The sequence below is a fragment of the Zonotrichia leucophrys genome, chromosome 13 (assembly GCF_028769735.1).
Source record: "Zonotrichia leucophrys gambelii isolate GWCS_2022_RI chromosome 13, RI_Zleu_2.0, whole genome shotgun sequence".
NCBI classification, from domain to species: domain Eukaryota; kingdom Metazoa; phylum Chordata; class Aves; order Passeriformes; family Passerellidae; genus Zonotrichia; species Zonotrichia leucophrys.
The window spans coordinates 4598672-4624656 of record NC_088183.1 but is presented as its reverse complement, the minus strand read 5'-3'; the positions used below and the strand labels follow the sequence as shown (position 1 = coordinate 4624656).

At 43.5% G+C, this 25985-nt stretch overlaps 1 protein-coding gene across 1 annotated transcript; it reads right to left on the bottom strand.

Annotated features, from left to right (window-relative positions):
- Positions 1–5160: 5160 nt before the first annotated feature.
- LOC135453866 (uncharacterized) lies at positions 5161–25351 on the bottom strand. The gene is made up of 16 exons (XM_064725332.1): positions 25165–25351; positions 23442–23786; positions 22822–22872; positions 20818–20897; positions 20505–20561; positions 19957–20071; positions 19235–19274; positions 18761–18852; positions 15038–15205; positions 11268–11612; positions 9101–9469; positions 8378–8458; positions 7255–7322; positions 6593–6665; positions 6098–6128; positions 5161–5363 (listed from the first exon to the last, which is right to left on the bottom strand). The coding sequence occupies exons 1-16, from the start codon at positions 25211–25213 to the stop codon at positions 5291–5293; spliced, it is 2037 nt and encodes a 678-aa protein (XP_064581402.1). The 5' UTR covers positions 25214–25351; the 3' UTR covers positions 5161–5290.
- Between the last annotated feature and the right edge of the window lie 634 nt (positions 25352–25985).

Here is a 25985-nt window from a genome sequence, read left to right as displayed (position 1 = left end):
GAGAGGCTGAATGTCCCTTGTCCTTGAAGCAGAGCTCAAAGGAAAGCCCTGGCAAAGGGCTCTGCCCCAGCATTGGCTGAGGCTTGCAGGTAGAAATAAAATTTAAAATCATTTTAAAAAAATAATAATCAGTGTTTGATCATTACAGCCTCTGGGAGTTTCCCTCCTCACCCTGAGTGCATTGACACATTCTCTGCACAGCCCATGTGGACTAAAGAGGATTGTACCATGTGCAAGACAAGCTAAGGAATCACAACCATTTCTATCACAGCTTTTAAAGCAGGACACAAGTGAGAGCTGAAGAAGCAGAACCAGCTTGGACAAACAGTCCCCCATGCCAGGACACTGTCACCACACCCCCTAAGGGACAGTTTGCATCCCAAACCACACAAGTAATTCACTGGAAGGAGGGGGAGGAAGGAAGTGAGATGAATTTCATGTACATGGAAACCTTTTTGTACACTTAGAAGTGGAGATGAACAGATTTAAAATTAACTGGCTGAGTTCACTGCTGGGCAAGTGATCTGAAATGGCCAATAAATAATTTATGCCAGCACCATCCATCACGGTGCAGCCTGGCTGGTGACGCTGCCCACGTCGGGGCTCGCTTGGTGAAGAGAGACAACTTAATTCAGCACAAAGTGAACAACCCAAAATCCCATCAATGATTCATTGCTGGATTAAAAGCTAGAGATTTCTCCATAAATTTCTCTGCCCTGCATTAAATATGCAGATGATTGTGTGATGTTTATTAACTACTGGATGGCTTAGTTAAGGATGACACCGGCTCTGGTACCTTTGAAGCCATGAATCTTCATTAGATGTGCATTTAAGCATGAAAAGGGGTTACCTTCCAGGATTCAGTGTTCACTTACATCAGTAGAACTACAGAATATGTATATGAGATAAGATAGTCAGGCCTTAGTATACTTTGTTTTAGAAAACATTAATATAGACAGGAATTATTTCCTAGTTTGTATTACCTACCACACCCCTCTTCTCCTAGGTATTATAAAATATCAAGCCACCAAAAAAAACCCAAAATACACGTCCACTAAATTTTCCTTTTTTACTAGATACTTTAAAAAAGAAGCTGCATTTTGAAATAGTCAGAGAATATTCTGCCTCTTTTCTTATAAATTAAAAAAAAATATATATTTTTGAGAAGTGGTAGATTTCCCTTCCCCTTGTAGAAGGGTCAGGGCTTGAAAGACTAAAAAATGGCAATGAACTTTTACCAGAAATAATTTCCCAACAACTTCCTCCCCAGCCCTTCCATTGGTATTTGCACATTTCAATTTGCCTCTCTCTTCCCAGTGTCCTCACGATCCTTCCTGTCTCAGTTTCAAACTACCTGGAGCTCTTTAGCTGAGGTTAGAAAAGAAGTCCTGTGAGGAGAGGCTGAGGGAGCTGGGGGTGTTTAGCCTGGAGAAAAGGAGACTCAGGAGGGACCTTCTTGCTCTCAGCACCTCCCTGCAAGGAGACTGTGGCCAGGTGGAGCAGGAAATCAAAAACAGGACAAGAAATGGCACCAAGCTGCATCAGGGAAGGTGCAGATTGGACATCAGGAAGAATTTCTTCACTGAAAGCACTGTTGATCATTGGAAGGGCTGCCCAGGGAGGTGGAGTCCCCATCCCTGGAGGTGTTCAAGGATCTGTCCCCCAGTGCTCTGGTGTGGGTGACAAGGTGGGGATCAGTCATGGGTTGGACTCGATGATCTTGGAGATCTTTTTGAACCTCATTGATTCTGTGACTCTGCACTACAGGGTGAGGAAATGAGGGTGAGAAGATGAGGGTGAGAAGATGAGGGTTCTCTGTGGGAAGCCCCACTCCAATCTCAGTGTTCCTCTTAGCTCCTAAACACTCTCCAAAGAGATTCCCTGGAGGGCTCCTTGCCAAGACCCCCGTCCTGCTGGATGGCCGGAGGGAGTGAGGCTGAGATGAGCTCTGGCTTTGTTTAGGGCTGACATTTCCTTTCCCAGGTCACTGCTTCCACAGTGTGACTGCAGGAGCTGCTGAGTCTTGGGGTTTGTGTTTTAAATTAGCAAGGGAAACCAAAACCACCCTGCTCCCAGCTGGGGTTAGACGGCAGCGGGAAGAGGAAACCAAGAACTGCATGGTCACCCCAGCACCAGGAGCACCAGAAAACCAGGGGTTTGCTGAGGCTGGCAGGAAATTGTGCTGCTGGAGGCCACATGAGCCAGAGCTCAGTGTGCTGAAGCATTCCCTGGAGCCATGAGCTCGGCCCATGACTCCTGCCTGGGACCTCCATGGTCACTGGAGGAGGCTGCAGTGATTCTGCTCGGTGTCAGCAAATCTGCATCACCTTTACAGCCTCTCCTCATCTCTCCAGATGTTTCTCTGCTCAGTCTCTGCAGCTCAATTTTGCCATCTGCTGTCATGTCTGTGGCAGCACGTCCCATTTCCTCTTTCTACCAGACTAAAATTTTCCACTTTTTCATGCATTCATCTCACACTGTGTGGTTATCTCTGTTCTTTCCCTAAGTCCCATGATGCTATTTATTCTTATTTCTAATTTCCTATGTACTCAGACACATTCTTCCCTTCTGCTTGCTCTTTCTTAAGCCCCAATTACATTTCACCTTTGAAACCAAGAGATTTATTCATATTAACCTTAAAAAATGCCTAGAAAAGCACATTAAGGCTAAGAAACAAACCTGGAAACATAATGAAATGTGCTGCTGAGATGGAAAGGGACCATGAGAACAGTCAGCTCCCATAAAGTCTATTAAGAGAGGTCTCTTATTAATCTCAAAATGATATTTAATTCATTCCTCTGGTTTCTCTTTAAAGGGTTTGTATTCCTAACTCAGCACTTGCCTTTCTTTTTTTATTTCCTCCTGTTTCCTCATTAGTCAACCCCATATCCCAAAATATTCAAATCTCCCTTTTTAATTGCTTTTCTGTACCTCCTCCATACTAATCTGGCAGTTCAGTCATTATCTCCTCACGTCAGACCTCCTTTACCCTCTCTAATCAGTCATTTTGATACAGACAATTGTCCACAAAGTACTGGGGACCAGTAAAAATTATTACTTGGACCAAAAGCTAAATCCTCCATTAATTAACCGCCTTGCTCCACAGAGCCAAGCCAGGCTCTCCAGATATAACAACATTTGGGCTTGACATGGACCCTAAACAAATTAAAACCTGCTTTGCTCTGCCCCAGGCTCCCTGTGCAAGTCCATAAGTGCTGAGATAACTCCAGCAGCTCCAAGTGCTGGGGATGGGCTCAAACCTGGGTAATTTTAGCTCGTGGTGCTTGGCACTTTGAGAGGTGGTGGGAGGCCAGGATGGAGGGACTGCAGCTTTGGGGAAAGGCAGGGTGGTTTTAAAGCAAATGGCTTTGTTCCTGTGCCCTCTGTGTATTGCTTTAATCTGTTACCAGAGAGGTTTTTGGCTACAGTGCCCTATCTGAACTCAAGTGTATTTTTTTTTTTTTTGCCTTCAAGGTAAAAGTCTTAAAAATAAAGGCCAACATTTCCAGATGCCAATGACATCCTCTCCCTCAGCCTTTTCTTTCTAAAAACTTGCTGCTTTCATCCAGCTTTTCTCCACTAAACCCAGAGACTGCATTCTGGGCTTCTGTTGCTTTTGGAAAGCAGCATTTCCTCCAGCTACATTTAAAAGGCTCACTTTAACCTTTCCCTGAACACACTGACAGCCCCAGTCCTCACAAATAACTCCAATGAATTTTCATTTAAACACAAACCTCCCCAAATCCTTGCCTCCAATTGCCATCCTAAACCCAAAGCTCTGCCTCAATAATTGGGCTGAATAAAATGATAAAAAAGAATGCTCAGTGGTATAAGTTACACTTACAGCTTCCCTGCAGCTTCTCGGGGCTCTATTTCCACATGGCTGATCAGATCAAACTCACTTTGTTGGCTCCCATCTCTTCTCCCCTTGTGCAACTCCCCAAAACCAGGGGCTTTTAAGTCCAGCCAGCACCACAGCAAATGTGCTAGAACCTTCCCAAGTGAGAGCCAGCTCTGCTGTAATGAAGTCATTAGTGAGGAGCTAATTAGTAAGAGCAAAAGGATTGGCCCAACTCTGCCAATTGGAAGCTGCAATGGAGATATTGTTGACTTAATTAGCAGGTTTAATTGGGTGGGGGAAAAAAAAGCAAAAAGGAAAAGTTTGTGTTTTTCAAAGGACTACATCAAAACTGTTTGGGATTTTCTTTTTGGCTTGTTTCCTTTCATTCCTCCCAGGTTTGTGTGGGATTCATGGCTAGAAGTGAGAGATGCCAGGTCCCTGTGCTGGGGTGGTGACAGTCACAGTCACTGTGTGGGACAGCCACAGCCACTGTGTGGGACAGACACAGCCCCAGCTGAGCACACCCAGCCTGGGAGCCCACAGGCCATGTCCCGAAATGGGACATTTTGGGATTTGTCCCGAAATCACTGCTGCAGGATGTGTGAGGAGCCCAGGGGATTGCGCAACATCTCTGCAGATCATCCATCAATGATCCCACCCTCTATGGACAATCCCTTTCCTTAACAGATTTAGAAATGAGTGGTTTGTGGGGGCAAGGTAGAGAAATTCCCCTCTAGGTTGGTCTTCTGGGCATTCTCCCACCTCTGCTAATGCTGCAGTAATTCTTTGGAGAGCTGAGAGAGCCCACCAGTCATTTCCACACCTGGGAAATACCTAACTCCTGTTGAAATGCCTTAGGATGTGGCATAAAAAGTCCAATTGCCAGCAAAAAAATTACAGAATTTATTAACATATTCTCCAAGGGTTATTCAAACATGCTGAATCACAGGCAGTAGTGATACCCCTTAAGTAATCTGCATTTTTGATTTAAACTGACAGTATTCTTGTTGCTTAATTTTTCTGTTGATTACATAAAAGCATTAAAATCTGTATTTTACGATTCCTTTTCTTTCTTCATGGCAATTTGAAGATAGGCAGCCTTCCATGTGATCTCTTCTGTTCCTCAGAGTACAAGTTGTATTCAAGGAAGAGCATTAGTAAAAATGGAGAAAAACAAATTCAATTGTGCAACATGTGATAGTAAGAAGGCAGATGCCAGAAGCATCCATGAATAATGCATAAAGCCCCTTCTCAAATAAGCTTCTTTATGCAGTGAGTTTTAAGGGTGATATGGGAAAATTTGCACAAAGATTTTAAATTTTCATGGTTGAAGCTTTGGCCTTTGTTTTTTACCCGCTGATATTTTGAGGGCTCACAAGTATCTCTCAGTGCAGCATGGATCAGGCCCTTTTTATTTCCCATGGCATCTGCAGGTGATGTAGGAGCTCTTCACAGGGAAAAAATGTTGTTTTCTCCTTCAGCACCACTGAAAGCTTTGTCAGTCTCTTCTGGTGGTCCAACACTGCAGTGAGAAGCACAGATCACTGTGGATGGGGAAAAAGGACATTGCTGCTCCAGAGCATTCTATTTTATTTGTAACATCAGCAAATTCCCATGGGAATGGAAACCTGAAGCTACTGAGCACAGTGATTGCAATGAAGTAACTCCTACTTTTTACAGCAGGGAGGTATTTACCTGGCTTGCATCCTTCTCATGGATAGGGAAGGGTTGTTTGAACCCTGTAATGGCAGCTGCAGGGTAACCACCATGGGATTCAGAAAAGAGTCTGCCCCAGCCCCTGTCTCCCATGTAGAGCAAGCAGTGGAGGAGCAGCTACCACTGACAAATTATTGGCCTTTGGAAAAGGGGTGATGGATTTTTTTTTTTTTTTTTCAAGATAAGCCAGAAGATACGAACTTATCAATCACATTTGCACAAGGTATCGTGTCCTGGTACTCAATCAAAAATAAAAGCAGATGAAGCACTACCTTATGCTATAGTCACTACACTGCAGTAATTGTTGCTTAATTTCTCCATTGCTCTGGGTTTCTGTTCATTCCTACACAGAAGCAGCATCCAGGAGCCACTATTGAATTTCTGGAGTGAAGTTACCCCTGAAGTTTCCTCCCTATACAACTTTGGTAATCAGCACCACAAGCCAATACTGCACCCATTACAATCAGTGGCCAATATACCTTCCTGTCTCTAAGAAAAATTACACTGGAACTTTTAATAGGAAATTACAAAATGGATTACCTTTTTACTATAAACTTCTTTGTCTGTTTACCTGGAAGCAAAATAATATTAATGTTACAATGGCAAAACAAAATCTATAATTCCAATGTATCTGTCAAATGAGTTCTGAAGCAATGACAGCAAGGTGCAAAATTTCTGTGGGCTAAGCAGGAAAGAAAGGATCCCATCCTGATTTCAGTTACACCAGTGTCTTTTATGAGCATTTCCAGAAAATTATGGAGCCATTTAAGTATAAAGAGAGAGCCAACAGGATGAGCCAGCCCTGCAAGAAGTGAGGGCGCAGGTTCTTTGCACAGGCTGCCTCCTGTGCATCCCCCCCAGCTCATCCTCCCTGGCCCCCTGATGCTGCCACAGCCCTGGAGAAAGGACAGAAACTCCCACAAAATGAGCACAGCCCTGGCTGCAGGGCCATGGCAGAATTCCCAGAACAACCAGGGACTCAGCAGGACATGTGCATCAGGCCAGCAACAGAATCATTCAGCTCAGGATACTCACGTTTCCAAACCAACAAGCCCAGAAGGATGGACCCCGCTACGACACAGGCAATGACAATGGCAGAGCTGGGAAACTGGAAGGGAGAAGAGAGAGGCTGAAAAGGCTTTGGGAGCACATTTCCTTCAGAGCTATTTGCACAGGAGGGGCTGCACGGGTGCTCAGAGCACTGGGCTGCAGTTTGCAATGCTGTTCTGAGCTTGCCTGTACAAAGTACTGAGAAGAGACATCATGATAAACAACATTAATTACCCTTCAGCATTTAATAAACCTTATTCTGAAATACTGAAACCAGATTCAGCCCATTTAGCATGAACTTCTCAATAAGGTGCCCAAAGAGGTAGGAACTCAGTCACTCCCATCCTTCTCTTAGAGTCAGGGGGAGGTGTAACAGCCTCCTAACTTGCCTTTTACTTCAAGGATGTTACCTTCCCCATCCCACCTCCCCTGTCTCACAGGGAATCAGTTTTTTCTGAGGTGTCCAAGTCAGATGAAATGCTCAGACTTTGGCTCTAGCCACTGAAAAGAGGAACAGGTGGTTCCTGAGCTTCTAAATAAAAGTTCAAGCCACTGTTTGCAAAAGCTCTCTCAGTAGTAGGAATACACTGAAAATCACTTGCATGTCCTGCTGTCTTGATTTCTACTCAAACACTCTTGAAACTTACAGGAAGTTTTGCCTCATCTCCTCTATCTTCATATTTCCCAGCATTGCCATCTGAATTTGCTGAAAGCTCTGAAAATGAAAGAGATTGAAATTATTACTGGCACAGCCACCTGAAGGAGGGAGGGCTGCAGTGGCCGTCACTGCTTCATGTGAGGAGTAATGAACTCTCAGGGAATGAGAAGGGCAAAAGCACCTTGCAACCAAAAGAAAAGGATCAGTTTCCACCACAAATGGTGGCTGAGGAAGCCGTGGGAAACCTCAGCCTTCATCAAGAAAGAGGGAAACCCAGAGACACCTTCACTGTCCCAGGTTGCTCCAAGTCCCATCCAGCCTGGCTTTGGGCATTTCCAGGGATGGGGCAGCCACAACTTCTCTGGACAATCTGTGCCAGGGCCTCCCCACCCTCACAGGGAAGAATTTTTCCTAATATCCAATCTAAACCTACCCTCAGCCAGTTTGAAGCCATTCCCCCTTCTCCTGTCACTACATATTCTTGTAAATAGTGTCTCTCCAAGATATAATCATATTGCTATTTTTCTTTTATTTTTTTTTTAACTTCTCAGAGTATGTTACGTCATCCATAACCAAATCTGCCCCAACTATCTCAGTTCTGACCAGCCCCCTGTGGGAGCTGTGTTGATGTGTCTCCACATCCCATGTGCTTGTATTTTATCAAAGACATGGCTCTGACTAGAACTAGGAGACCAAATACAACATGTCATCCTTGAATTTTAGCATTAAGTTCTCTGTTGGGGGCACAACACATGGGGAAGGTATAAAATGGAAATCTCAATGAACTCATAGTGATGACAAATCAGATATCTGAGAATTCAGCCATGTTGAAATGTTCGGTTTTTGACTTCTCTCAGACCTGAGATATCTGACAGTCATGAGTTGGTCAAAACCAACTTCCTTTGGAGGTATAAAACCATGTTTTTCTCACCTATTGTTACATTGTGATTTCAAACAATTTCTGTGTGGATCCCTGATACTGCCAGCTGCAATGAATAATCATCAGTACCTGTTTGGTGTACTCTCAAGAATACTCAACAGTTTTGTTGATGCCAACTTTTTAATTTCTCTGAACAAGCAAACTTCTGATCTTGTAATGTTATCCTACTCACCCCTGACTGACAGCTCTTCCATCAGGACAGAGGTGGAGGTTTCCTCTGCAGCTGGAAGTGTATCTGGCAATTCAGTGGTCACTGAAACAAAGTAAAAAGTAATGCTTATAAAAATCACTGATTAGAAGGGTCTCCACATGGCATTCAAATCTGTGCAGACATCAATCTGTGGAAATGAAGTCAGTAATGTGGATGAAGTAGCAACCCACAAATGGTTTGATGACAGATCACTCTGATCACTAATAACAGCAGCAGCCTTCATATGAGATGAGAATGTAAATACTCAATTTTAACTTTGAATTGTCACTATTTCTCAAGCAAAATATACTCTAAACTTTTCACCAGGCAATTTCAATTGTCTTTCCCAAATCAAAGAAAAAGAAATTAGTGCACAGTTCAGTGAATCTCTCTTACCCCACTTCAGGTGCTGTGCTTTGCATTTATTCCTGTTGTACTTCAGGAGGTTTCTGCCACATTATTTCTCCATGTTAAAGCAATGCTGCAGGAAGCCTGACCCTCTGCTGCCTTGGCTGTTCACCCCAATTTTGCATCATCTACAACATCTGACCTGTGTTTGCCTAAACCCCCTGAAACACACCCATAGGCATCTCAGAGAGAACTTCCCAGATATAAATATAAGTATTGGAGAGTCTCTATGATGGCAGCCAGGCTAACACAGACCATCTCTGCTACACAGAAAAAGGGAAGGATTGGTGCTGTTACCCTCTGTGCTTCCAGGGAGCGTGGAGCAGAACATGTCATCTTCAGGTGTCACATCAGCTGCTTGGGAAGTGGTTGGAATATCTGGGGGAGCACTCGTTTCCATCACAGTCTCAGTAAAAATATCATTTTCTGTCCCAACAGCAATGGTTGGGGGAGCAGAGGTGTCCCCTGTAGTTACTGCTGGAGACTGGGGGGCTGTGGTTGCTGGTGGAAGGGGGCTGGTTGTCAGCAGCACTGTGGTCTCTGGTGTTGTCTGGAGATCAGAGGTGGCTTGAGGAGCAGAAGTTGTTTCTGTAAAATATTTGAAGAAAACGGGAGCTTCTGTGGTGGTGGTGCTGGTGGTGGTGGTGCTGGTGGTCACTGGAGGGGCTGCATGGAAAAAACACAGCCAAGGGAAAAACCAGGTTAGAGCATTCACAACCAACCCTGAGGGAAGCCAATGCAGAAATGAATAAAAATTATCTGGCTGCTAGAATACCGAAAATGAAGGTGGGAGAGTTACTGTTTTAATTAGCTGAAAGCACGACCAGTCCAAGAAATTCACAGATTTATAGATTTGCTTTGCTTTTACCAAGCAGCCCCCCAAACAGCCCCTCCTTGACCATCTTGCAGAAATGGAAGGGCCAGAACCTTGTGTAGTAAAACCCCAAAACTTTGTTATTTTGCTTTTCAATGTCCTCATAAAAATAAATAAAACAGCTCCATTTTGCAGCTACAATCTTCTTGTTAATTTTTGCAACTGGTTCTTTTTTTCATGGTCTGTTGCCCTCAGCCTCAGGGGCAGACAATCAATTGCAGCATTTTTCACACTTTCTCCTGTTGTATTGTTTAAAAAAGACAAACAAATGTGCTGTGAACACCAATCCCCACTCTGTAAAAGCCAAAAAATAAATATTTTTCTGCTTTGTGGAGGGTGGGTATCATCTCATTTTTTTTTCTGTGCAAGAATTTGCTTTATCCTGCAGCTCAGAAAAATAATAGGAAGGGGAAGAAGCCCTTCAAGATTCTGAGTCAATATTTCCAAATATATGGATGTTGAGGACCCACCCTTAAGGGGAAGGAAGCACTCTTAAGGGTGGATCATCCTAATGTGTTTCCTTAGAACATGAATGAAACGAAAGTCTTAAGTGTTGGGGTGAACCTCAAATGAAAAAACTGAATTTCATTCCAAGTGCTCTTTAAATTACAAATCCCTTTTTAATTCCATCCTCTTTTAAAAAGTCAAGCTGAGCTACACAGAGAGAAATGAAATATTCATTTGAAAGTAAAAAAAAAAAAAGGTTAAAATTTAGGGAGTTGTTTTAATTTAAACTGTGCATTGACTGTGACTCCAAAAAAAGCCTGGATGTGGCACTTGGTGCCATGGCTTAGTTGAGGTGTCAGGGAACGGGTTGGACTCGATGATCTTGAAGGTCTCTTCCAACCCTGTGATTCTGTGTGAATTCTGTGATTCTGTGATCTCCCTTGAAAATACATAATTTGGGAAAAACACGTCACGTTTTGATACTGGCGCAATGTTAGTGCTCTTATGCAAATACTTTTTTTTTTGTGTTTGCTGTGAGATGTGACTAGGAATAGAGTAAAGTAGGCTCTAACTTAGGAATAAAGAAGAGAAAACTTTATTAACTTACAACTATATGTAAAAAGAAACACAAAGAAAGAATGAAAAACTTCTAAAAACCTTTTTTTCTTCTTACTAAATTTTTAATACATTTATCTTTTAGATTACTAATTCTTAGTCTATCGCTACTTTTTAGATAATCAATTCTCAGTTTATTAAGGAGTGAGGAGTCTTTCTTGTGTTATAGGCTTCTTTTGGAAACACAGTTGAGACTTCTTGTGTTTCTTGTCACACATGGCACTGCTTGGAGATTATTTGCTATCGTGACATCTTTCTATGCTTAGTGCTTTCACTACTGTGCATGGACTAGAGCTGCTTCTAGGGTTTTTCTTTTAAGGGTGCTTTGTTTAGCTCTAAAAAGACCACAGTCTCTCACTTTCGGGACACCTGTCTCTTTTAAATTTCACTTCACGGGGCTGAGGGGTTTTAAGAACAGAGATCTTCTTTGGCCAAAACAACCAACAAAAGCGCACATAGACCCCAAATTTCAGTACCTAGGGAATGGATTGTCCCTGCTGGCCGCGTCCCCAAGGTCCCCAGACCCACCTCTGGCCACCAGCAGCCGGATGTTGCGCTTGATGTCGTTGAAGAGGCCGGGGATCTCCACGCGGCAGCAGTACAGGCCCGCATCCTGCGCCTGGGCCGCCCCAATGGTGAGGGACACGTCTCCATAGTCAACATACCCGCGCAGGCTGTACCTCTGAGACACCCTGAACGTCACCTTGGGGCCACTGGTGACCAGGATTGTGTTGGAGCACTTGGAGTTGGGGCAGCGGCCTCTGCCCCAGCACACGTCGGAGATGTCCTTGCGCCGTGCCACATGGTAGGAGCAGGGCAGGGTCACAGGCTGTCCCTGTGTCCCTCTGACCACCCTGTCACACACCGTGGGGGCTGCCAGGGAGAGCAAGGAGAGGGGATGTCAGTCTCTGATGGTGACTCTGCCTACGCAACACAGGGAGGGAACAACTGTGGTGGTGTTCACAGAGGTCCCAGGATGAGGGAAGAGACGAGAATATTGACTCCATGTTTCAGAAGGCTGATTTATTGTCTCATAATATATGTTATATTAAAAGAAAATGATATATTAAAACTATACTAAAAGAATAGAAGAAAGGATTTCATCAGAAGGCTACCAAGGAATAGAAAGGAATGGAATGACAACAAAATCTTGTGACTGACCAGAGTCTGAGACAGCTGGACTGCGATTGGCCATTAATTAAAAACAACCACATCAGGCCAATCAAAGATGCACCTGTTGCATTCCACAGCAGCAGATAATTATTGTTTACATTTCATTTCTGAGGCCTCTTGGGAGAAAAAATCCTGGCAAAGGAATTTTTCATAAAATATGTCTGTAACAAACAACCAAACCCTCCTGCCTGCAAGCCAGAGCTGCTGATCCCCAAGGCTTCTCCTGCAGCTCGTGCCCCGAGGCACTACAGGCAGCATCCAGGAGCTCTCAGGTTTAGCTCTGCTCTTTGCTCTGGTCCTGGCCAGGTGCTGGAGAGAAGCTCATAAAATACATCAGATATGGGGTGAGCAAAGCTGGGGTCTGTCACTGGCAGCCCAAGCACAAACTGGACCTCTGCAAATGGAATTTGAGAGCTCTGCTCCCATCCCATCTCCTCTCCTAGGAAGCTGATTGAAAGTTGTTCAGAACCCTGTTGTGAAAGACATCTGGTTTTCTCAGCCCACCATCACCTCCTTCAAAAAGGAAATGCTGTTGCAGTTGCCTTTCACTGACAGTCTCAAAAGCAGGATCCAAAACACCTATTCATGTGTGAAATTAGGGCCTAATTAAACTGGCACAGCAGTGGCTTCTGTCTGTAGGAACCTGTTCTCAGAAAGTGCACTGAGCAAGCCCTGCCAACCAATCCCACTCACCTTGTGGAACTCTGTCTACAGAGAAACTTTAATTGTTGGTGTTATGCTGATTTTAAAAAGAGCCCATACACACTTTCCTTGTCCTCTTACTCTTAGTGACCAGCTTAGGTTGGTGTTTGCAGCCAATGCCCACCTTGGCATCTGGTCTGAATATTTGCAATATGTTATTCCCTCTTAACTGTTTATGATGGTCTAGATAGCCTTAAAAGAGATTTCTTCTTCACAAAAGGCACTACACAAAAAAGTTCCCAGACAGGAACAAATCTTTCCTGGTTTACACCCACCTGCTCTGTGTCAGCCCTCCCACCTTTCTCTTGCCCCCATGTTATGATTTACACACTGTGGAGCAGGAACTGAAGAGCTTGGGGAGCAACCAGACCTGTCCTCCAGCCCTGCAGATCTGATGTCTCACGGCCAGCTTGCTCACCCCAAAGAGGACTTGCTGCTGCTGCTGCTGCTTTTATCACCAGCTTCAGCCCTGGTTTGCCAAACATTTCTATTTTGCCAGCTGTTTGAATGCCTTTCCTTTTTGGCACAATTCCCAGGTAGCAAACAGATGCTTCCAACTGTGTCCATGTCCCTTTTGTTTTCTCTTTAATGGACTATTCCCTAGGTGAGGCTTTAGTCTGTGGCAGGCTGCCTCATGACTTGTTATTGGGATGACTTTTCAGATCCATTATTGTTCATCCCACTGGCAAGAGAAGCCAACCTGTTCAGGTTTCCACAGCTCCAAATGCTGAAAGAATAGAGGCAGACAAAACAACAGGCAATATGGCCTGAAGGGCAGGAGCTTCTGCAGAGAAATGAAGGCAGGAGATGCCAGAAACTGAATTCCTGAATACAGGATAAGGCTTTGAGAGATGGTGGCTGTGGCCCCTGGAAATGGAAGGTTCATTTGCCTTGAAACAGCAAAACAGAGAAAACAGATTCTCTCTATGGAGACAGAACCAAACATGCAGTTGACCTTGAAACTATTTCTGTGAGAGGAAGGGGTTAGTCATGAGCAGGTTAACACATACTTTCAAGAAGGTCCATCAAAGATGTGTGCAAAAGCAGCTAAAACTGTTGCTAGAATTCAGGTCGCTGCTTCTTGAGGAGAAATGGGCTCATCTTCTGTTCTTTCAGCCCATTTCTGCACAGCACAAAAGCAGCCTCATTAAGCAATCCTTTAACAAATGAAAATTTGCCTGCTCTTCTCTTTGGAAGAAGCAGAGCCCTGAACTTAGTAAATAAATAAGTAAATAATTTGAAAGAAGAAGAGGAAAGACACGAGGCATCAGAGTGTCTTCAGTGCAGTTTCCCTCTAGTATTCCTGTTAGAAAGTTACAGGTTTTGCAGTTTCAAATCCTCTCTCAGTTTCTGTGAAACTAATGTTGCCAACATCTGCCTGCACTGCAGGCTGCTGAGCAGAGCTTCGATACTGCAGCAGCCTGGATAGAACAGCATGAACCCTTATTTAATAAGGATTAAATAACTTACTTCTCAGGTGCAGCCTCTTCTACAGACTCATCATCCAAAGGAAACAGTAAATAGGAGGGAATTAACACGTCTTTGAAATTAGGAGCTTCCTGAGACCCTGCTCTTCCTGTGAAGGGGTTCCTGCCCCTCTCCATGGCCCCAGCCTTCCAGGCATCCAGGTTTGACCCAAGGCTGCTCCCACTGAATTCTGTGAGCTTTGTCTCTCTTAGGTTCTTCATTAGTGAGAGAGAAATGGACTCCAGATGTTTAATATCCCACCCAAAATAGAAAGGGGTATTCATAATTGGTCAGATCATACAGGTATGCTCATATTTGTGTTCATTCTCTCTCAAACCCACCCTCAGGGGCAGCTGGCATTAGCAGTAATTCCCATAGTTGCCCTTGTAGCTGTCTTCTCTCCCACAAACTGGTCATTGAATGGACAAAAACATTCATCCTCCAGCCCAAACAGATGTTGGAGAAGAATTTTTTCCCCCTTGATCTATTCCTGGAATAATTTTCCTACTTTGCAGAAGATATTTGGAATCTTTGCCCTATCAATCCTTTTTATTTTTTTTCCTTACTGAAGCTTCTTTACTGATGAGATTGCAGAGGGTATGACTGATAAACAGAAAAGAAGCATTTAACTGGCTATTGAACCTCAAGACAACACATTCTCAGCATGGAGCTGAGCTAAAGAGCAGATAACAAAAAAGCCATTCTCATCCTTCAGGAGCTCTGCAAGGGAAAAGAACAAGGGAACTAACACAAGGGAAAGTGCATACATTTTTAAAAGTGAAAAAACCACAAACTTCAAGCAGTATTAACGCTGTAAACAAGAACATTTTTGAAGTTCTATATACAATTATGATCTTTTTCACTGTTTTGTTTTCACAAAACAAGTGTTGCTGGTTTTCATTTGAAAACAATGTTTATTTCCTGAGTAAACACACAAAAAGCAGGTGAAGACTCACCTATAAAGATCTGTATCACCATCCAGTAAAACAGCACAAAATGGGACATTCTGGCTGATGGAGACACCCGGGCAGTGAGTGGAAGAGTCGGAAAACCAGATCTTATCCTTTCCTGAGCCTGAGTGAGTCTCACTGCAGTCTCATTTCTCCATTTCCAGATCTGACATGCTGAGAGTGTTTCCGGATAGGAACTGGCCAAAGGGGGATCTCCTGCTGTGCTCAGGGCTCTGCAGCCCCACTTGGGGCACTGGGGGCAGCTCTGGGCCACACCATTTAAGGACATTCAGGTACTGCAATACACAACCAGAGCACACAGTCCCAAGCTGCATCAAGGGAAATATAGATTAGAGAGCAGGGAAAAGTTTTTTATGTAAAGAGTGATAAAGTTCTGGAATGGCTGCCCAGGGAAGGGGTGGAGTCACCATCCCTGGGTGTGTTTAAAACAGGACTGGATGTGGCCCTGGGTGCCAGGATTGAGTTGAGGTGCTGGGGCTGGGTTGGACTTTATGGTCTTTAAGGTCTCTTCCAACCCAGTGATTCTGTGATTCTGTGAATTCTGTGAATGTGCTCAGACGAGGCCAATGGAGCAGGTGGCAGGGGCTGGAATGAACGTCCTGTGAGGAGCAGCTGAGAACTCCAGGACTGCAGAAAAGGGGGCTGAGAGGAGCTCAGAGTTCTCTGCACCTTCCTGAGGAGGGGACATGGACAGGGAAATGCTGATCTCTCCCCCCTGGTAGCCACTGACAGGACACATGAGGATGATTACAAGCTCCTGGGGATGATTCCAAGCTCACCAAGGAGGTTTACATAGGACATTGAGAAGTATTTAACGAGAGGGCAGTAAACCCTGGAACAGGCTGTCCTTTTCAACTTTTCTCTTCCAGGACACTCAGCATGGTACTATCACCAGAAATTTCAATATTCTATATGCTTTGCCATTCCTTGGAACTCTTTAAGCCCAGTTCTGTTCCAGAGTCCTGAGTGGCAAGAACAAATTCTGTGCTTTTACACCCCTAAACATTTGGTGTAGTCTCCCCTCAGACTGTGTATTCACTTACATTTTCTTAATCTCTCATTTCCCATGCTTCTGCCTTCTGCCTGAAGACCCCTCTCTTTCCCCAGCTTCATTTTCTGTTTGCAAAGACAGCCTTGGAGGAAGTTGTTGCAAATGTTTTGTTGCCAAAACCACATCCTTCCCAAAGAAATGCAACATCATCTTCAAGAAATACATTTCACTCCTTCTGACTGTTTTATTTCTTTCTGACCAATTGACAAATAAGTTCTCTGGAAGTTCTTTGGAGCAGCCAAGTAATAAAGCAAAAGTAATTCAGGGCAGTAAGGTCAGGAATGAAGAATTCCAGATAGACAAAATTCTGTGCAAATAAATGTAGCACAGTGCAGACGAGTGCAATTCCAAGTTCAAATGATAAAATGATGGGCTGTTAACCAGGCATTACACTTTTAGTAATGAGATTTTGGGCTTATCATGATAGTCAAACCCATGAAAATATCACCCTTCTGCTTGCTAGCACTGAAAAAAGCAAATAAAATGTTAGCAGTAAAGGCAATGAGTAAAATACCTAATTTTCTATATTCTACCAGGTACAGTTCACACAATGGCCCAGCCCCAGCTGCTCTGTGAGCAGAACTAATGAAAGCTGAGCTATCCAATATCCTGGAGACTTTTTCCCTGCAATGACCATGGTTTGTCCCATTACTGACCACCCAGCAGTGGCTGTGAGCTGATGCTCAGCTGATGCCAGTGCAGGGAGCAGCTGAATCTCACCTGGGTCATTATTCAGCCAGAAATTCCTATGAAGCTTGTTCAGACAGAATGGACAGAATGTCACAGGCAACCAGGAAAGGCACAGGATGAACACAGCATCCTGTCAGCTCTGTTTCTATAGCAAGGCTGGGCCAACAGCAGAGTGCATGGAAAAAGGACACCCAAAATCCAAGTGTGCTGTGAAGAGCCACAAACACATGGGGCACTTTCTGCTTTTGTACTGCTATCTAGGGGCTCCTTGCAGGCAGAAAAGGCAGAGGTGTCTCAAAAAAGAGTTTTCAGCTCATCAGCTCACTGTGCTGCCAGACAATCTCCTGATGGCTGAATGGCTGCCAAGCCATTTACCTGCTTGTGTCTGAGGCTCTTTTTGAAATGCCTGATCCAAATCCACTGACACAAGTGCAGGTAGGAAAAGCCCAGGGAGCTTCTGCCTTTGTGGAATGTATTACACTGCATGCCCAAAGCAAAAGTTCTTGCTCCACACCACCTTTGCAAAGTTTGTTTACCAAGCAGTTGCAGAGCAGAAAGACTTTGCTTGATTCAAGATTTTGGTTATCAGACACTCTGGAACTTTATTTTAGGTGAAAAACTTGCTTATGCAAGAATTAGTCTGAATTAGTCTGTAATATTAATATAAAAATCCTTACAAACAAGCATCTTTTATGATTAGGAGTCTTAAGGCTGGCCCACAAACTCCTTAAGGGTATGAACAGTTGAAATCAGATGATTTTGAGATCCCACATGACTAACTCTGACCCAGTAGAGACTGATTACATAAAACTGTGGAAAGCAGAAACTGCTGAAGATGTTTCCTGAGAGCCAGTTCAGAGACCAGATCAGACTTCCTCGAGCAGCAACATGCTAAGCCAGGCAGAAGGAAAGCATGATCTGCAGCAGGGGCAGAGATTTGGGGTCAGTAATTGTTATTAATAGTCAAATGCAAAAATATAGTCTGATATCAGCAGGATTCAGTACCTTCTTACACAAAGCTACACATGATGTGAAGACAGAAAATGGCAGAGCTGGTTTTGTCCCTCACTTTTCCTGATCTCTAGAGATGTGTGAAGGCAAGGCCGACTTCCAGCTAATATTTTGTGCAATGTCCATGATTTCTCTGCAAGCTAAGAAAATGACTTCATTAACTTTACAAAGGTAGGGGGGAAGGTTGTTCAGAATTTTTAGAAACTTTGAAGTGAGACTTTCCACCCCAGGGGCTTCTCAGGGTAAAGATGTGCCTGAGAAGAAAGCCACAGAAAAACAGGGATGTCCTTTGCCAAAAAAATCTCACACTTAGTCATAATTCTCTCACAGCACAGAAGCTGTGACGGTTCTGCCCATTGAGGTTCTGATGCTGTAGGCTTCAAGGATATCCCTTGGGGGTGAGCAGCCACAGGTCCTCCAGATTTAATTCCAGGTGGACAGACATTAATATATTGCATTCCTGAGCTGCTACCAGAACAGGCCATACCTGATTGCAATGAAAATACAACAATAAGTGTGTATTAAATTACTAATACCACCAAGATTGGCCATGTGACCTCTTTGTCACACAGCTCTGAGATTGCTTCTGCCCTCTGATGGCACAGACTCTGTGGAAGGTGGCAGATAGAATCCACAGTGAACACAACTGTGCCCTTCTGGCACTTCCTCTTTTTTTTTCCAACAAGGAAGCGAGAATTTGAAGCAGATAATAAATATAATCATAACTTTCTTTAGGAAATGGAAAGTTCCACCAATGACAGTTTTGGTTTCTGTCTCTGGAACAGGCTGATAAAGATTTTAATTTAAAGTGTAGCTTTTATTTGTTTTATTATTAGGATGTGAATAATGCTTCAGTAGTGCAGTCACGCTCAGCTGTTGAGCAGAGGGAGCAGCCAACATTTTGCAAACTGTTTAATGTCCCAGCAATGACAAAGGCAGCCATGCATCCAGTCCTTAGTCCATGATATAAACATTTTCTTCGGCAGGATTCTCCTCTTCCAGGGCACTATGGCTTCCCATACCTCGTGGCCTCTGAAATGCAACAAGGCTGCACAAAAGAGTAAAAAACCATGGTGTTAAAGCCAAAAACAGACAATAAAACCACAGAGGGACAGATCAACAAGCTCACTAGAATCTGTAAAATATGCTTTAACATGTGATCATGACTGATAATGAATCATCTTTCCACTTATGAGACAATTGACACCTGAGGTTAGCAAGCTCTGTAATGTGAACTGACAGTGACACTTATTTTTGATTTTTAATTAGCAAAAAATAGCAGAAGTTATTAGTTTCTTTTTATAATATTTTCTATTAACTTGAGGTTAAAAAAGAAAGCCAAAATATTTGGTGGGAATGGCCAGCACACCAACATTTTTTTTCTGCAACCTCATTTGTCCTTCTAGCAAAAGCAGAAACAGAAAACTTACCCTGCAGAACCACCCATCTTCTTGATGTTGTAAAAATATCCTAAGGACCATTCAGAATGAAAAGAAAGAAAGAAAAAAAATAAAACTTGCTTTAAACCATTTGAAGCAAGTAAAGTAATCAGTTCAAAGATAAATTGATGTCACAGACATCTTTTTATAAAAATCTTTTCTTTAGGATTTTTCCTTCTGGGAAGCTGAGGCCCCAGAAAAAGAATGCAAACAATAGTTATCTGCTGCTGTGGAATGCAACAAGTGTACTTGTGATTGGCTCGTGTTAGATGTGTACAATTAAGAGCTAGTCAAAGACCGAGCACTCTCTGGGACAGAATCAGAGAGAGCTCCTTTGTTTATTCATTCTTTTTCTATTCTTAGCTTAGCTAACTTCTGAGAACTTCTTCTTTATTCTTTTAGTATTGTTATAATGTAATATATATATCATAAAACAATAAATCAAGCCTTCTGAACATGAAGTCAAGATTCTCGCCTCTCTCTTCACCGTGAAGACCCTTGCAAGCCCTGTAACAAATTCGTGTGTAAGAAACTAAATAAGGGAACTTCAAAAATGTTTTCAGGATAGGAAATTCCCATTGTGAGCAGCCACAGCTCAGGGGCCTCCTGGGATCTCAGCTCCCTGCCCTGAGGTGGGAGATGTGACATCAGCCCCAGCTGGGGCTGGGCAAACCTCAATAATCCTTGAGGCACTGCCTATGGAAAGTACTCACGTTTAGAGAGGAGCAGAGCCAGAATCAGGATGAGCAGCAGTGCTGCACATGAGCCAATCCCAATGTAGAGCCCATGCTCTGGGTGCTGCTCTCTGGGAAGTGCCACAGACGTGTTCTGTCAAACACAAGCCAAGGAGCATTAGAGGGACCGACAGCAAGAAGCTCATGCAGCACCCAAAGGCCTTCTGTGTGTTTTGCACCTCTGCAGGAAAAGCACACCTGAGACCAAAACCTAATGTGAGAAATGGGCCCAGTTTCAAGCAGAATCTCTGCAACAATTGTGTGAACTATGCTGTTAAACACGGGCTTGGAGATTTTCAGAAGACATGAATTATGCCAAATCCCATTTATTCAGGTTTCATAGTATTTGGTGATTTTTTTTTTAATGGGTAAGATATCTCATGATGTCACTCACACCCTCCCAGCTGTGCTGCAGGGCTCAGCAGGACACACAGAGCTGCCTGTTTGACCCCTCTGCACAGGGAGGGCAGGCCAGCCCTGTGCTCTCAGGTAGCCCAAGCTCCACTCCTGCCCATGTCCTGCCATACCTGCAGGTTTGCAGCCACATCCAGGCAGTCTGAGGGGCCTGAGCAGGGAGTAGAGGCCTGAAAAGAAATAGAAATGTTGCTAAAGCTCTTCCCTCTCTAGAAGGAAGTACTTTATGCATGCTAAGCAGGGTATTTTTCCCCCCTCTAATAATGAGCATATAAGCACTCTTTATAACCACTAAACACGCAGACTACCAAACAATATTCTGTTGCAATCAGACAAAAGCAGCAGAAGTGACCTGTTGGGATGACCCAGTAATCTCTCAAGTCCCTCCACTCTGTCTAGGTGTGCTGCAGCAAGGCTGATGCTTACAGTCTGAGGAGCTTCTGAAGCAGAAACCGGTGGCCAGGTCCTTGTGACAGTGAAGGAGGATTCCCTGGTGCTGCCAGGACCTGAGCAAAAGCAAGGCAAACACATCACTTGCACAGAAAACTGCTCTGCCTCAACAGGGAAGAATTTGTACAGCTCACATGGGACCCTGAACTAGTGTGTGTATCAGCAGTCTGGGCTCTGCTTATCATAAGAGGTTGGTGCCTTCAGAGGGCAGCACAAAACTCTGAATATTGAAGTTTATGCTGTTCTTTTCAGAGCTTTGAACTCCTTCTTGGAAATACCTGACTCACTGTTATCTCAAGGGAAGGAGTTACCAGTCAGCTCTGGAGCCAAGAAACAGATCATAAAGCAGATTGGGATAAAAGGAATTTAAAGCCCATATCATCCCCTGCCATGGGCAGGGACACCTTACACTAGACCAGGTTTCTCAATACCCCATCCAACCTGGCCTTGAAGCAAAAAATGATGCATAAAGCAAACTTAGGTTATCAGCTGCAAACTGATGAAGATTATCTCAGGACCTTGAAGCAGCACATGATGCAGAGTCACAGCAAGCAGGTGATACTTTAATAGCCCCAGGCAGCTCTACAGTAAACAGACTGAGCAAAATGTGATATATTTGCATAAGGACCTGCAGCACATTTTGAGGTAATTTCCCAGAGCACAGCTGTTCACCACATTTAAAATTAAAAGCTACAAATTTCTGTCTTATCTATCATCAGACTCAGTTTCTCCTTGTGTTGTCAGATGACATAAAAACCTCCTGAACACAAAATCTCCTGCTCCCTCTGTGCCAACCCCAGCTGGTTGCTTCTATGTTTTAAATTCTTATGCTTATCCCAGAAGCTTTATTTGGAAGAGGACAGGACCATCAGCTTCCACTGGAGATTCTAGAGTATTTCTAAATCAGAGGCACATGGCCACCTGCCTTTTCCCATCTCTTCAGTGTGAACATGCACACACTACCTTTATTCTGAAAACTTCAAACATTGTTCCACCACCAGCTGAGGAAGAGGTCACAGGGATAAGAAAATCCCTGAGTTCTAAGATTGTAATCAATGTTCTTTGCAACTAGAATGGAAACTGTCCGAGAAAGTTTTCACTTCTTCTTCCAAAAAGGAAATGCAACTGTTGTGACACTAATTTGGAGTTGCTTAGCTGAAAACATCCAAGATAGAGGGAGAAATACAAATGGCATCCCTAATTCTTTGGTTTTTTTCAGAATCCAGAGAATAAACCATTGCTACACCACGAGGTTTCTCTTGTGTAGTGGAAATTAAAGTTGTCTTTTTCAGACTGGAAAGATGCAGCTGAGAGGGTTCATGATAGAAGTTTATCCTTTTGTGAAGAGAATGGAGAAAACCGGTGAGGAATAGCTGAGCACTGTCTCTTCCCCTGTAATGAGGGACCTTACATTATTAAATGTGCACAGAGGCTGTGGGCAACCTCAGGGACACACCTTTCAACCAGGTGGAATAATAATTTGGCACTGTATCACAAAATTAATGTCATTTTTCTACCATCCTCCTTAATCATCTGCTGCTGACTGCTACAGGAGGCAGGAGCCTTAATTTGATGTTCTTTTGAGCTAGTCCAATGAAACAGTTCTGATTAAATAGTGGGTACACCCAACTCCTAAAAGTTGTGTTTTACCATTCATGGGATGCATTTCTAGAAGATGAGGTGAGATTTTATACCATGAAAAAAACCCAACAAACCAAAACAACAGTCAAATAAAAGCAAACCTTGCAGCACCACTTAAAACATCTACTTAAACATCACACCTGGAAGCAGCTTCCTCCCAAATATACATGTTCCTTCTGTATAATATCAAGCAGAATTTAAATCCAAGTTCTGATCTTTGGTAATGTTTAATAAATTTAAGCCAAATATTTCTATCATCTATGATACTTTTTTTCCTTCCTAAGATTCCCCATTTGCCATATGGCTTGTATATGATATTAACACTTGGATAAAAATTACCTGAGGTCTGTTCAGAGGTGTAAGTGTGAGGACTTGCAGTAGAGATCCTTGCTGATGTTAAAATACAAAACAAAATCAACACATAATTAACCTTATTGGGAATTTGTGTATTGAGAAAGAGACAGTGTTTCTATAATAAAAATTTGCTAGCAAAGCACAAGTACATTTGTCAGCCACTTGTTCTATATAGTATCACAAGCAAGGGAAAAACTAAAAATCAAAGGAAGAATGGATAAAAAGCTTGTCTATACAATTTTGTGTCCCTGGGTTTTAATCTGGACTGAAGCAAGGAAAATCAAACACAGCTTTCAATGACAAAGGTGCAGCAATAAAGATTTAGATGAATATGTTATGCTGCCCTTCCTTTTAAATTCTTTGGTGTCTCTAAGAATGCTCCATGAAAGCATCATGTCCTTTTTTACCTGCAGTGACTGCAGTGGGCTAACAACATTGCCAAAGTTAGCTTAGTTGAAGCAGCACTAACAGCAGCAGATGGGCAAGGTCCTCAAGATCAGTCTTATGGATGACTGCAGAAATCATTTCCACCACAAGCTTTCAAGTCCAGACCCAGGAGCAGATCCACCACAGTGGTTCTCACAAGAGCACTGCTCTGCACTCACCTTTCCTCACCACAACTTTGTGATTAATCAGTTGATCATTGAACCACCCTGGGATCTCCACACGGCAGCAGTAGGTCCCAGAGTCTGATTCCCTGGCGTTCACGATTGTCAGGGACACGTCCCCGCTGTGCAGGTCCCCTTTCAGCTGGTACCTGCTGCTGTGCTGCTCTGTCACCCTCCAGCCATCTGTCCAGATAATGGGCTGGGAACATTTTGAATTGGGGCAGCTGCCCCGGCCCCAGCACATGGATGTGATGCTGTCTCTGTTCCAGACACTGTAGCGGCAGGGCACAGTGATGTCCTGCCCCACCTCTCCTATCACAATTGATTCTGATACTGTGGAGCCTGTGGACAGAAAGACAAAGGGTTATAGAGCACAGGGCACGTGGAAGCTTCTTGTGCATCTTGCATGTCTGAAACATTACATCTCCCAAAGAACACCAGGCTTTGCTGGATCAGATTTTGCACAAATAGATATTTGTGTCCTGGCAGGACTGGTGCAGTGAGGGATAACGATCAGGCCAGGGACACGTTCAGAGAAATAACATTTTCTGCAGCCTCTGCACATAGGCAATGAGATGAAGAAACTCTGTGCCTTCTCCTGAGCTAGGTGCAGTCTCTTGGCTCTTAACTTTTTCCTTTGTGTGCATTTAACCCAAGCCACACACACAAGGGAACAGTGAGACATTTACTTTTCTCAAAACCACTGTGGGAAACTCTTCCCTCCTTTCAATGAAGTGAACTGCAGGTTTCATCTGAATGATCACTGCTGAATGAATTTTCTTTTCTCTGGCCTCAAGGCAGGTTTTGCCAATTCTTATTACAAGAAATGTTTCAGGGCTTTTTAGAGGAATATTATATACACTCTCTTTTTTTGTTCCACTACCTTATTCCCTCTTCTAAGTCTTATGTAATTTTTAACTTGTTTGCTTCCCCATAAATTTGTCACATTTCCTCGAGGCTGTCACGCTACTCAGGTCAAGACAGTGAGCCCTAACACCCAGTAGATCATTCATGACAGCAAAAAAACACACTAGAAACAAGTCTCTAAAACCAGCTTATCTTCTTTAATATGAAAAGGAAGCTCAAAATGTAACTCATCATAAAAGGCTTTATAAAAAACTACAAGAAATATCTGAAAAACCCCTTTTCTTTCTACTGAGTTTATCTTGCCACCAAGTTTTTATGTCTGTCTGTCTTTATTATTAGCACTTTGCAACCTGTTGTTTTCATTGCTGTTGCCTTTAACAATCTAGGAATTCTCCCTCAGGAGTAAAAAAAAAAAAAAAAGGAAAAATTCTCAAATTCTCCCAATAATATTTCATATCGCTAAGAAACACCAGAAGCCACAGTTGATCTTTTCCTTGTCTACCTAAGCATTCATCTTCACAAAGCCTGCAAAAGTAAATTGTCTTTGTTTTACATCTTCTCTAAAACAATTTGAAGTTCTCTGCTCAAATCATCATCGTCTAAAAAAGCCCATTAGCAAGAAGCAGCATCTTTAAAACCACCATACCCTCGGCATCTTTCTGTTTCACAAAGGAGAAAAGGTCATTAGAACTCTACTGAGCCATCACGAAGATCTATTTTAACACAGAACTGCAGCCTCCGTGATGTGGCCACTCTTCCTGCTGCAAGACAAAATTCTCTTTGCCACCCTCAGAATCCCTGATGTGTGTCACCTCCACCCACCTCCCCCCAGCTGTTTGTGCCCCTTGGTTACCTGTGAGCAGCACCAGGAGAAGCCAGGTCAGGCAGATGTGAGACAACATTCTGGCTGAAGGTGACAAACAACGCTCCTGTTCACGCTTCTCATCCAAGAAAAATTATCTTCTTTGTGAACTTCTGTGGTTCCTTCTTAGCACACCATCTCCAGAGAGAGCTGTGGTGCCTCTCAGCCCACTCTGAGCTGTTTTGGCTGCGCTGTGTGCTGCTGGGGCAGGGTACAAGTGCACTGAGCTCCTGCTGGCGGGGCTTTGACTGAGAGGTGACACCACAGCACCACACGAATCTGCTTCTCGTTTTTGCCAGATCTGTTTGATGACTGTAAGTGAAACTTGCCAGCAGCACTGAGCTGAGTGTCAGCAATCCACTGCCCCAGACTGCTTCCCACACCTGCTTTTGCCACAGCAGACAGGCTTTGGATAGATGATTACATAATGCACAGCAGACTGTGGGAAGTGGAAAGGGCTTGGCCAAGTAACAGAGTTGTAGGATGAACTATTCAAGCTTTTCATCGTAAGTTTCTGGTTCTAATACTCAGAAGAAACTCAGAGCATCTTCTGGCAAATTTTATTTGCCAGTAATAATTTGGTGGTTTTGGAAAACTGTTACACAGCTAAGTCTAATGTAGTGCCAGTCTTTTTTCATATTTAAAAATGCCATGTGCATCTGCATAAACATCCAGAATAGAGAGGAGACTTGAAAAAGTAATGTGGAAACTGAATCAAGGCTCACTCTGAAAAAATGCTGAAATACAGCTTTTGAGAAATGCTGTCCCCTGGCCACTCTCCCTGTGCCTGGATCACCACCCTCTCCTCAAGG